The following is a 14,247-nucleotide window of genomic DNA, read 5'->3' on the forward strand; positions in this document are numbered from 1 at the left end:
TAGCCCAACCACCAATGCATTAGCATAACCACTGAGCTAGGGGAAACACAGAGTAAACCCCACCACTTAATTAGATTGGACCACACTTTCCAAGCAAAGGGGCACAACAGCAGAACATGGTTAAGAGGTTCAATCTCAGTCTGACAGAATACACAGTCAGAACTAACTACTGCACTAAGGATGCCAAGTCTATGTAAGTGGTCAGAGGACTTTATCCTCCCTTTCCAAGCCAACCAAGACAAGAATTGGGCTATAGGAGGGGAGGGGTTGTGCCATATCAGATCAGGAATTACCAGATTAGGACCATTCAAAGATTCACACCATTTAGCAGCACTTTTGACAGTGAACATACCTATAGGGTCAGATTTCCACCATAACGTATCTATTGATTCCAATCTCAATGCAGGGCCCTTACTTAAAACAGCCCTTAATCTCTGTAGTTCATTTTCCTTCTATGCTAATAAGGGCCGTCTGAAACTGAAATCCCAATTGTTGTGCTGTCTAATCCTAGTCCACTGCAATTTCAAAGTGATACCTCTAACCTCTGATAAAGAGTAGAGTCTAGGGAATTGGGACTTCAAGCACATGGTACCCATCCAATTATCAACCCAGAAACTGATTCTTTCCCCATTACCAATCTTGATTTCAACATTTTCAATAAAGTAACCGAACAAGCTGCTATTAGAATCACCAACAAATATAATGTCACTCCATACTCTTGAAATATTTGTTGCCTCCATATGAAATGGGAACCATCTACCCCCTTCTGGCTTATACTTGTTGCATATGACCTGCTTCCATAATGAACTGTCTTCCTTCCCAAACCTCCACCACCACTTAGCAAGAAGGCATTTATTCAATGAACTTAAGTTTCTTATTCCCAGCCTACCTTGCTTCTTATCCATGGTTAACTCCTTCCATTTTACTAAATGAACTTTCTTTCTCACATCTGAAGCACCCCACAAAAAAGCTGCTTGAATCTTGTCCAGTTCTTTTGCCACACCTCTAGGCAGCCTAAAGAGAGACATGTAGTATACAGGTAGGGAGGAAAGGACGGATTTAATTAGTGTTACTCTGCCAGCAAAAGACAGCAGCCTCCTCTTCCACCCTGACAATTTCTTCTTGAAATTGTCCACCACAGGCTTCCGTGTGACCCTCCTAGATGGATTTGCCCGTAATGGCAAACCAAGGTACTTCAAAGGAAGCTTCTGATATGTACAGTTTAGCCTTAAGACAAAACTTTTCACACACTCCTCTGAAAACCCTACTCCACAGACCCCACTCTTATGAAAGTTGATCTTTAGCCCAGAAATGATCTCAAAGCATCTAAGAATTCTCTTGACAGTTAGCACTTCAGACCATTCAGCTTCATAGAAAATAATTGTGTCATCCGCGAATTGGAGATGGGAGATGTTGATGGCATTTGACCCAATGAAAACTCCTTTGATCAAGCCCAACTTTTTTGCTCTTGCAAGGAGTAGGTTCAATCCCTCAGCCACCACATTAAAAAGAAAAGGTGATAATAGATCACCTTGCCTAAGCCCTTTTTGGAGGTAGAGTTCAGGGGCGGGTGAACCATTAGCCAACACAGAGATTCTTGTTGAGGAGATACAGGTGTGAATCCACTTCACCTACTTATCGCCAAAACCAAAATTTGATAGCATTTGGAGGAGATAGTTCCAATTGACCGTGTCATATGCTTTTTGGAAATCCAACTTCAAAATCAAGACCTTCTTGATTTTTTCCACCAATCCACCACCTCATTAGCTATTAGTACACCATCCAGGATGTTCCTACCCCCTAAGAATGCAGATTGAGCAGCATCTATAACAACATGGAGCATTTTTTTCAACCTATTAGCAAGCACCTTGGATAGAATTTTGTAAGTGGAGTTTATAAGGCTAATCGGCATGTAGTCTTGAATTCCTTGGGGATTGTCTTTTTTAGGGACCAATGTAATAAAGGAGCTATTTAAGTCCCCCACCAAACTAATATTAACAAAAAAACTCCTTCATAAACCTGATGATATCATTCTTCATAAATTTCCACCCTTTTTTATAGCAAATCATGTTAAACCCATTCGGCCCTGGAGCCTTATTACCATCATAGTCTGCCACTGCTGCCAAAATTTCATGTTCAGAAAATTCCACATCCAAGCTTATGAAATGCTGGCTTTGTGTAATCACCTTAAAAGGGCCCAAAAGCTTAGGTCTATACGTCCATTGCTTAGAAAAGATTAAATTGAAGTGATCATACACAGCTTGTTTAACCTCCAAAGGTTCCTTCACTAATTCCCATTCACTGACATGGAATCAATGGCATTGGTGTTCTTCCTATTAGTAGCTATGATGTGGAAAAATTTTGTACTTTTATCACCCTTAAGATTCTAGTTCAACCTTGACTTCTGCAGCCAAATTCTTTCCATTATCTTTCTGAGCCTCCATACTTCCCCCCATACCTCTCTTCGCTTTATACCTTCAACCTCATCTAGATCTCTGCTCTCAGCAATTAGATCTATGGCATGCAAATTCTCTTTAGCTTGCTTCAGTTTAGAATCTATATTCCCAAACACTTAAGAGTTCCACTGTCGTAGAGATTGTTTAAGTGCCTGCAACTTAATCTTCAGTTTGTAACCTGCCCAGCCATCCACCTGAGTACCCTCCCACACTTTCTTCACCTGCTTAAGAAAATAGGGATGAGATGCCCAAGCATTTACGAACCTAAATGGCTTTGGGCCCAGTTTCTGTCATCTTCCATAAGAATAATTGGACAATGGTCTGAGATGGATCTAGGACGACCCCAAAGTTTGAACCAAAACCAGACCAACCATTCTGGCTCAACAAGAAACCTGCCCAACCTGCTCCATCTCTCCCCTTCCACAGAATTACACCAAGTAAATTTCCTATCCAACATAGGGAAGTCAATCAGTTCCAGACAACTTATGAACTTACAAAAATCTGCCATTCCCCAGTCCCTTCTTACACAACCCTTCCTTTCATCTATTGATTTGATTTCATTAAAGTCCCCCATATACACCACAGTTTGGGAAAAACAACCTTAAGATTGATCAAATAAACTCATAAGCTTCTCCAGCACTCACATCATTAGGGCATACACATTCACAATCACACAGTCCAACCTATTAAATAAGGAACCTCATAGAATGATGAAGCTCCTATTGTAGCAGTAGTCAGCTAGATAATTTATTTTGTATTCAATTTTTGTGTTCCTCACATGGCTAATACAGCAACAGCTGTTGTTAACACCAACAACAAAACTAATGTCATCAATCACAAATAAGCCATAGCATAGTCAATGGCATCCAAGCGAATAGATTAGGTTGAAACCAAAATCCGTTGCAAATTAATGTGGAAATCAATGCCTTAATTAGTTATGGGAAATACCTGATACACACTCTATATCCATTTTGTTATGTATTTTTTTTAGCATATATTATACAAATATACGAAAATATTATATAATCTTTTGATAGTATTATGACATTTGTAGTTCTAAAATAAAATTACGTATTTTGTATTACGGATTTTTGTAATAACGTTACGCATTTTTTAATTCAAAAATTTCTAAACTATTTTTTTTACAACTTTTTCTTTCATTTTTTTTTTTCAAATCGATAATTCAAATATAGCCTTAATAAAAATATTTATTTTGATAAGGTTTCCCAAACAAGTGTCCGTTGAGCACACTAAAAAAAATAAAAAATAAAAAATAAAAAATAAAATAAAAAAAAAAAATTCTAGACACCCATTTTACTAATTTCACCATATTTAAAACAAGTTAGGTAAACTATGACATCAGTCCCTTTTATTTGAGTGAAATTTCACTATTTTTGTTTTAATTTCAACGATCTAAATCCATAGAGAAAATGAATAAATGAATTTTCAAAGCGAAATTAAGAACAAACTATAGAGACTATAAGTATAAATTATTCATTTTCCTTATTGTGAGGGAAATGCTAAAGTTCTCACGAAAGTTGCATGTGAGATTTTTTTCACTTGAAATATTAACAAAAACTGACAAAGAGGTCATATTAAAGCATAATGAAAATGTGGAGTTAAATTGGTGAAATTAAAATTATAAGGATCAAAGTAAAATTTTACTAAAACAAGACAAATCATGTGCAAATCACTAATCATGAAAAACAAGTTTTTTTTTTTTTTATGAGCAAAAATAACTTTATTGATGAAGAAAGCAATACAAGCATAAAACTTACATCAACAAAGAGGGAAGCACAAAAAAGCATCACCGCTAACCTTAACAATCCCAACTAGGTTGGTACCGCTAAGGAAGTAATATCATCTGCTAGCACTTGACCCAAGATTGGCGAGAAAATGGGACACAGATGTCTCAACCAAAAGAATAACAATAAATCAAAGTGCACATAAGCTAAATATAAAATGGGACACTAATGTCTCACACAAAATGAGACTCACATGATGTAAATCTACATATAAAGCCAAACTTTTATAATGTATTTATAATTTATTTTGTATTTAATTTTTGTGTTCCTCGCATGGCTAATACAGCAGTAGCTACTGTTAATACCAACAACAAAACTAATGTCATCAATCACAAATAAGCCATAGCATAGTTAATGGCATCCAAGCGAATAGATTAGGTTGTAACCAAAATCCGTTGCAAATTAATGAGGAAATCAATGCCTTAATTAGTTATGGAAAATACCTGATACACACTCTATATTCATTTTGTTATGTATTTTTTTAGTATATATTATACATATATACAAAAATATTATATAATCTTTTGATAGTATTATGACATTTGTAGTTCTAAAATAAAATTACGTATTTTGTATTTCGGATTTTTGTAATAACGTTACGTATTTTTTAATTCAAAAATTTTTAAACTACTTTTTTTACAACTTTTTCTTTCAATTTTGTTTTTGTTTTGTTTTTTTTTTTTTTTCAAATCTATAATTCAAATATAGCCTTATTAAAAATATTTTATTTTGAAAAGGTTTCCCAATCAAGTGTTCGTTGAGCACACTAAAAAAAATAAAAAATTCTAGACACCCCTTTTACTAATTTCATCATATTTGAAACAAGTTGGGTAAACTATGACATTAGTCCCTTTTATTTGAGTGAAATTTCACTATTTTAGTTTTAGTTTCAACGATCGAAATCTATAGAGAAAATGAATAGATGAATTTTCAAAGTGGAATTAAGTACAAACTATAGAGACTATTAGTATAAATTATTCATTTTCTTTATTGTGAGGGAAATGCTAAAGTTCTCATGAAAGTTGCACGTGACATTTTTTTTACTTGAAATATTAACAAAAACTGACAAAGAGATCATATTAAAGCATAATGAAAATGTGGAGTTAAATTGATGAAATTAAAATTATAAGGATCAAAGTAAAATTTTACTAAAATTAGAGAGACCAACACTATAATTTTTTTTTATCATTAAAAAAGAAGCTTTATTGATGGAAAATATACAAAGTATGATACATAATAACATCAATAAAGAGGACGGTGCAAAAAGTATCACAAAGATACATCAAGATCCCAACCAGGTTGACACCAAGATGCACACCAAATCATCTGCTAGCACACACTCCAAACTCCAAGTTGGTGAGTAACCAAACAACAGAGCAAAAGAAAACAAGCAAAACGCAAAACAACTAGAATACTACAATGACCAACAGCCAATGACAAATCCACCTCATGCAACTATGGACTCACCCAGCAAGCAACAACAATAGCATTACAAAAGCAGCATCTCAGCATCATAAACAGCGTCAATAACAAAAACAGCATCTCAGTAACTTCACAGCACTGGTAATAACATCTCAAGAAAAGCATATCTCTTGATCTGCAAAACCAACCTTGTAATCATGCCTAGTGCAATAGAGCAAGAAAGCCTATAACTGCTAACAAAGATCTTAACCCCCACCTAAACATGCTCGAACTTGATTAAGATTATACATAAAGTCACTCACCGAGTAATGCCACCCCTTTGATAATGAAACCAACCAAATAGCCACCATGGCTTTAATCAAGTCAAATAGATCCCTAATATCTGCAACAACACCATTAAATGTACAATCATTCCTTAGCTTTCATATAGATCACAGGGGCTGTAACGCCCCACTACTTGTTAGCCCAAGTAACTTGTGGGTCGATCAACAATACCCAAAAACTTAAGTCCAAGTTATTTAGTAGTAAGGTAGTGGTGCTTTATATGCCCAAGATCACCCATGCAAATTTCCGATGTGGGACAAGATGTTACAAACTCCCCCACTTATAAATCCTCGCGTCCTCACAAGGGTCTATAATCAATCAGAATACAACGACAAGCTTGTGGCTAACCCAGAATAAGTGACCTACATGGTTGTGTGCTATGAATGACAACGGGCCGGGCCGGGGATCACACTCCCCGTCCTTGATCCCCGATTGTGAAAATCTCCCTGATCCCGGCCCCGATCCCTGACGGGGAACTTACCACCATCCTCATGCCCTCCCCCTAACGGGGATCGGGTTTTCCTGACCCCGAAAATTTTCCAGCTCAAATTTGTTTCAACAACACCATCAACAACATCATCAACAACAACAACAACAACAACATCATCATCATCATCATCATCATCCCCAATTGTTTCATTTTTAACATCAATATATCAACAAAATCATCAACAGAGCATAAACCCCAAAAAAAAAGAAAAATGGACAGATACATACAGACATAGATGTATACATACATACACAAACAGATCTGAGATCTGTATATTTGTGTCACAAAGAGAGAAAAAGTGGACGATCGGCATCATCATCAGATCCACTAGCAAAAAAAAAAAAAGGACAGATACACACACATATATGTATACATACATACACAAACATATCTGAGATCTGTGTATCTGCGTCATCGAGAGAGAGAGAGAGAGAGAGAGAGGACGATTGGCGGTGATGGACAACAGAGGAGATCGGAGAAGGCAATAGTAGACAAAAGAGGACGATCGGTGTCGCGAACAGTGGTGATGGACGACAAAGGAGGACGATCAGAGGAGATGGGTGGTTGTGACTGCAACAATAGAGGCGATGGATGACAAAAGAGGACGACCAGCTTCACAGATAGTGGCGGTGATGCTGAGGAGGAGGAGAGGTACGAGAGTGTGAAAGAGAGTAGAAGGAAAAGAGAAAGAAAGAGACACAGAGGAAGACAGAGCTGAGATGAGGATAAGGGTTTGGTTTACATATGTATATATATATATAGGGGTAAACTACTAATTTCACTTTGGGGACAAACAGGGACGAGAACGGGAACGGGGACGGGGATGGGGACGAGGAGGAAGACGGGGACGAGGACGGGGATGGGCCGAGTACAGAGTTGGGACACTTATCCTCGTCCCCAGCCTGAAACTAATTAGGGATTGATTTTTGAATACCATCCCCGCCTCGTTGGGGATATTTTTCGAGGAAAAATCGCTCAAATCGGGGTCGGGGAGTCGGGTCCCCGTCGGGCTGGGTTCAAATTGCCATCCCTACTGTGTGCATGGGTTGGCTCTGATACCATTTGTAACGCCCCACTACTTGCTGACCCAAGTAACTTGTGGGTCAATCAACAATACCCAAAAGCTTAGTCTAAGTTATTTAGTAGCAAGGTAGTGGTGTATTATATGCCCAAGATCACCCATGCAAACTCCCGATGGGTGATCTTGGGCATATAAAGCACCACTACCTTGCTACTAAATAACTTGGACTTAAGCTTTTGGGTATTGTTGATCGACCCACAAGTTACTTGGGCCAGCAAGTAGTGGGACGTCACAGGACCACTAGAGGGACAATCCTCTAAATCTTTCTTTCTTGCTTCAAGAACACAACACCCCTTACCAATTCAGCAGATTAGCGATAGAACCTGGAATGACCCACTGCAGCCCCACCAAGTTAATAAAGATGACCAAACCTTCCGCACAAAAGAGCAGTGCAGCAGCACATAAAGAACTGATTCCACCTTAATTTTGCAGAAGCAACACAAGGAAGATGCACCTACAGCAAGAACCCCAATCCTATGTAAGAAAACTGAAGCTTTAATCTTGTGTTTCCACGCAAGCCAGGCAAAGAATTGCACTTTATGAGGTAAGCCATTATTTCAAAGCAACTTACTTGGTCTAGATACAATACAAACCCCCACATTAACAGAGCTGTACAAAGAAGATACTGAAAACACATCTGTGGAATTGGATGTTCATCGTGGGTAATCCACTCTGCCTAAGCTGCAAGGCCAGATTGAAGAACATAGACTAATCTCAACATTTCAACTCTTTCCCATTAAAAAAAAAAACTCCCTTCTTGGTAATATAATCCATACCCCTAAAGTCTCCTTTAGATTAACAAACAAATTGAGTAATCCTTCCTTCTCCCTAGATAGACTAAACAGTCTAGGGAAATCATCTTTCAAATATAGAGAATAAGAATTTAGATGTGAGGCCACCACTATTGAAAAGTAGACTTCTGGGGCTTTAATTTAGACTCGAGAATCACCCAAAACCGAGTTTGGATGAGAGAGATATGCCTGTTTGAAATCGGGCTTCAAAGCAATTTTTTTGTGGCCGACTGGCCACTTTTTGTGGACAGTCGTACAAGTACTTGGCCGGCCAGCCAGGTGTCCCAACAGGTAGATATTTTGCAGCTAGTTATCCCCCATATGTGCATATCTTGCACTAGCAGTCTTTATACATATATTTATGATAGAAGAAACTGCTTTTCTATAAATACAAGACCAACCCACTTGATTTTAAGTTAGAAAAAATTCCAAAGACTCCAAAACTTGCATAGCACTCTCTCTCTCTCTCTCTCTCTCTCTCTCTTTATCTTGAAATCTACACACACTCTCTCTACACTTCCTAAACCAAAAATTTGGCTATTCTTGCTGAGGTTCTTAAGCTCAAATCTCTGCCCTTGAGAATGAATACCTTGTAGTTTGTGAACAAAAGAGTTACTCCTCTTCAAGAGGTATAACTTTGACTATCTTTACACTACTTTTTTCCTCTCTTTTCTTGCTATTTTTGTATTGTTTTTACATTGTTTTACGGGCTGAAACTTGTGGCTTAAAGCTATCAAAGTAGAAGGGTTGACCATCCTTCTTTATTTTTCAAGCTTTTGCCCTTGTGTTTCCCATCTATTTTTCAACTTTTTTCTAGCTTTTTACCACTGTTTTCAGAGTTTTTCAAAAGCTACAAATGTGGTTTTGAAGTCCTAAAAATGGAGGGGTTAGCCACCCCTCCTTAGGCTTGCTTACTAGCTTTATTTTCTCCATTATTTTAGTTAACTTTTTCAAGATTTTTCTTGTAAATTCCAGCACTATTTTTGTGAGTTTTAGGATTGTTTTAGGGTGTTTACTTCAGTTATGCTTTGTATAGTATGCTTGTAGTGTTGTAGTCCTCATAAGTTTGGTAGTTTAAGCCTTAGACACCAACCTATTTGAGTTGATAGCATTTATTTTATGTTTATCATACTTGTGTTCACACTTGCAATAACCATCTTTGTACTTTCCCTCCTTTCTTGGTTTTATTTGTTTGAGAGTCATTTCAAATGAGTGTTGTTTAAGCATGAGAAAGAGACCTTCCATGCTTAATGGTTTAATTTCTTCGGAGGTTCATTACTAGGGCATTACATCTCTCTCATGTCCAAAACAACTTCTTGTTTGGCACTTTTCTCCATTTAGTGGACTTAAGTCTCATTCTTGGACTAAAATGACTAAAGAATGGAAAGGTAATTAAAAGAGACAATAAAATTGGACTAAAATGGAACAAGATAATAAAATCAAGTTGGGTTTCGTTGGACGTTAATTGAACCCATTGAGTCTTGAGCCATTTCATACTTGTTAGTGATGATAATGGTTCAAGAATCAATGTCAACCACTTTTCTTGATCAATTCCATGATAAGGAGGAGGTTTTGTTAGTCTCTTATTTTCATTAATTGAGCTTTTGTCCAATCGAGTCATAGATCATCATGCAATAACCTTACGACCATTGATGATTTGTGAATCGATTCTATCCCCTCCTTTGATCAATTTCATGATAGGGAGAGGTAGAGGGGATAAACATCTCCTGGAAACACTCTGTTTCTGCTCTGTTTTTTTTTTTCTGCTATAGCAGGGCAGTAACAAAAATAGTGGCCGGCCGGCCGGCCAACATTTGAATCCGGCCGACCACCTCTTTTCTGCCAAGCAGTGTCATTTTTCTTGCAAAACAGAGCAGAAATTGAGACAAAAACACAATTATTTTCTAACTACAAACAAAACAGTTCTGGCAGCAAAACAAAGGCATTTTCGAGGGGAAAATTCATGTTCATGCATAAGCCATTCCTCGCTTCTCGGGGCCCGTTTAATTATGTGAATAGTAGTATGTTGTATCTAGATTAATTCCTTTGAACTTGTAATAGTTAATTACTTAGTTAATTAATATTGTGTTGTAACTAATTAGTTAGTTTACTTCTAATTTGTAATAGTTAGTTAGTTTAGCTAATTCATTTATTGGTGTTGTAATAATTAGCTAGGACATTTATTTGGGCCCTCTTGTGTGAGGGCAAATATGTAATAATGTGTGTGTCTCTTCCAACCTTCATTTCTTTCTCCCTTTTATTTACTTGCTTTTGATGGATAGCATAGAGCATTATGTTTCCTTTAGCATTTTCCATGGTTCGCATCTATTCGTTTCGCATGCATAGGGTTTGGTACATCATTCTAACTTTATGATTGTACCTTAAGTTATGTGAATACGTGCTTAAACTGCATACTATCAAATTGATTCATAAGTCATGTTAATGAACCAGACCTATAAGTTACATTTTTGCACGCGTTGCATTAGTCATTCTACATCGTTAGAATCATGCCTTTTTCTAACTATTTTCTTTCTTTTGGCTTGCCATGAATACTTAGGGTAAGCATTTTTTGTTTAGTGTATTGCATGAGTGTGATTGTTGCCATATCAAGCATGATTACTATGAGGCTAAGTGCTTAAATGACATAGATGTTTGAATGTCGGTGGATGAAGGCCTTTTCACTTGAATTTGGGTAATTTGATTAATGTAAATATGAGCCCACTTTTTCAAGTAGTACATTTTCAAAACACATTTCAAAAGAAACATGAAATCAAAGCATTCTAAATTTTGTGAATTAGTCTATACTTGTGTGCATCACATAGTAACGATAGCATAATAATCAGAATAAGAGCATATAATGTAAATAAGAATCACATTATGATTAGTAGAGGCCAATCTTTGATCATGTGAGTGGGGTGCTTAATTCATGACATTTCCCTCTCATAACTAAGTTCCCCGAGCCAAGACACTTTGGTAATGATGAACTAATGGCCTTTGGCACAAGTCATAGGTTTTCTAAGTTTTCCAAACATATTTATGTGACGACTCTGAAATCTGGCAATGCACTCCATTTTTGGCATCTTTGATTCAAAACTCAATTTTCTAAAATGATTTGCCTACTTTGGACTCTTTTGTGTTTATTCGTTTCACATTGCACTTGTGAAATCAGATTTAGAACCACGGGAGTCCGAACTGTAGGGCTATCGCATCCGAAAGGAGCACGAAAAGCAAGCTATACAACTGTGCTTTTTGAAGCCACATCCATTCTACCCTTCTATGAAATTGCCAAGCCTTCCTCAAAACCTCTCTTCTTCTAGCCTTTTTCGTTTCAACTAACTCTCCATTTTCAGCTAACAAGTTCAACTCATGTAGTTCATCCTCAGCAGCCTTCAGCTGAGCTGTAACATCCCCAAAGACCTGCTGATTCCACTTTTTGAGAGCCCCACGGAGTAGCTTAAGCTTACTCTGTAAGATAAATCCAGCCCTCCCTTCAACCATAGCCTCGTTCCAAACTTTCTCTAGGAAAGCTGAGAACTTGAGATGCAAAAGCCATGCATTGATGAAATGGAATGGCCTAGGACCCAAGTCCTTGTCATCCTTCGTTAGAATTAAAGGACATTGATCTGAAAGAAGCCTAGGAAAACCCCATAACTTGACCTTGAAAACTTCAACCCATTCTGGATTAACTAAAAATCTATCAATTCTACTCCACTTCACCCTTTCTTGTGCATTACACCAGGTAAACTTCCTTCCCAACAAAGGAATATATGACAACTCATAAGTATCAATGAAGCTATTGAACTCTCTCATTCCCATATCCCTTCTAGAGCAACCTCTCATCTCACCCACATTTCTAATCTCATTGAAATATCCACCAATGCACCAGGGCTTAGCAAACTTCAACTTCAAGTCACACAAAATACTCCACAACTTTCCTCTATTACTCCCTCATTTGGAGCATAAATATTAACAATCACACACTCAGAATACTCCAACACTATAATTTACTCACGCTTTTTAACCTTTTCACTTATTTTCAATTAATTTTGGGTAAACTACATTTTGAACTTTTATAATTTGACGCAAATTTTACTTTAGTCCCTATTTTTTAAAACGATAGTTTGGTCTTAAACTTTAAATCTAGTTTTAATTTGGTCCTTCTATTTAAGTTGAAGGTTAAAATTAAAAATTTTATTACACTTATCAATTTCATAAGTTGTTCACATAGAAAAAATTAATGAAAATTTGGACAAAATGATCAGATGGTTAATTGATGAAAATTTCACTTTAGTCCCTATAATTTCAATTTGAACAATTTGGTCCCTACCCTTGAATTTTAGTTTCAATTTGGTACATTTCTCAGAAATTGAGGTTAAAATTAATAATTTTGGGACACTTGTTAATTTTCTAAGGTTTCAATTTGTTACTTTCGTCTAAATTGGAGGTTAAAATTAATAATTTTGGGATGATTATCAATTTTGTAAGGGTAAATTACATTTTGCACCTCTGCACTTTGCACCAAATTTAGCCCCTACACATGAATTCATGACAATAAACCTCCTACACGTCTGGTCAAATCCCACTTTGGTCCCTACACATGAAATCGCGACAGTCAATCCCCTGTATTTTTACTCAAACCTCACTTTAGTCCCTACACAAGTGTTAATGTCCCTCTTTTGTTATTTCATTTTCAAATCTTTAACAAAATCCATTCATGTGACAAAAATGTGACTACGAAATATAGGTAAAAGAGAAAAATTATCCATGTTTCCCACTAATGTACTTTGTTCTACGTGATAAGCACATGAGAGTTATATAATACAATATATATATATATATATATATATGTTCGTATGGTAAAAATTGGGATGAAAATACAAGAAAATAGAACTTTTGAAATTTAAAAAAAAATGTGACAAAGAAATCAAAGAGAAAGAAAGATGAATAGACAGAAGATTATGTTACCGTAAAAAAATAGAATTTCGTGATTTCAATTTATGCAAAACCCTAGTTTATCTTCTTAATTGTTCACAATCAGTGCTTTGTTTTTAGTCTAATACAGTAATATTTTGATGTAAATTTTAAGATAAAGTATGTATTGGTGGAAAATGTAGATGATTTTCTTTTCTTACGCTCATGTCGTAGTCACATTCTTATCATATAACTAGATTTGTTAAAGATTTAAACAATTGAGTAACAAAAATGGGACACTAACACTTATGTAGGAAGCAAAGTGAGATTTGACCAAAAGTACAGGGGGTTGATTGTCACAATTTCATGTGAAGGGACCAAAGTGGGATTTGACCAGAAGTGTAGGGGTTGACTATCATGATTTCATGTGTAGAAGCCAAAGCGAAATTTAGTGCAAACTGTAGGGGTGCATAATGTAATTTACCCATCTTCTAATGTGTACACGTAGGCAAAATTAATAAAAATTTAGACGGAATGACCAAATTGAATCTAAACTTAAAGTATAAGGATTCAATTATTCAAATTAAAACTGGATGTAAAATGTAGGGTTCAAAAATGACAAGCGTAGATTTAACGTGTAGGTCTTATTTCTCGTGTATTAATTGGGATATTTTGGAACTAAATTCTTGCACTTCACTAGGAGGTTAGTAATTCGAATCTCCCTACTTGCGTGTGAGTCTTATTCGCTGTGTATTAATTAGGACATCTTCTCCTACTTTGAGAGTGTCTTTGTAAAGTCTGTATTTGATTTTCATTACTATAATTGTAATTTATTGGATTTCATTCTAATATCTCATATGAATCAAATCTATAAGAAAAAAAAAATTATTGAAATTAAAATGATAGATACTAAAAAAAAATTAATTAGACTATAAACATAAAAAAGTGTAATTTACCCATACATTTT

The 14,247-nt window shown here is 36.1% G+C and overlaps 1 protein-coding gene across 1 annotated transcript; it reads right to left on the minus strand.

Moving 5' to 3' along the window:
- Positions 1-452: 452 nt before the first annotated feature.
- On the minus strand, positions 453-12,185 carry LOC145800751 (uncharacterized). The gene is made up of 5 exons (XM_082890484.1): positions 11,656-12,185; positions 2,721-2,902; positions 2,476-2,556; positions 1,760-1,824; positions 453-1,631 (listed from the first exon to the last, which is right to left on the minus strand). The coding sequence occupies exons 1-5, from the start codon at positions 12,183-12,185 to the stop codon at positions 453-455; spliced, it is 2,037 nt and encodes a 678-aa protein (XP_082746610.1).
- Positions 12,186-14,247: the final 2,062 nt, after the last annotated feature.

This window comes from Camellia sinensis, chromosome 10, assembly GCF_055761805.1.
Source record: "Camellia sinensis isolate YWXY chromosome 10, ASM5576180v1, whole genome shotgun sequence".
Taxonomy (NCBI): domain Eukaryota; kingdom Viridiplantae; phylum Streptophyta; class Magnoliopsida; order Ericales; family Theaceae; genus Camellia; species Camellia sinensis.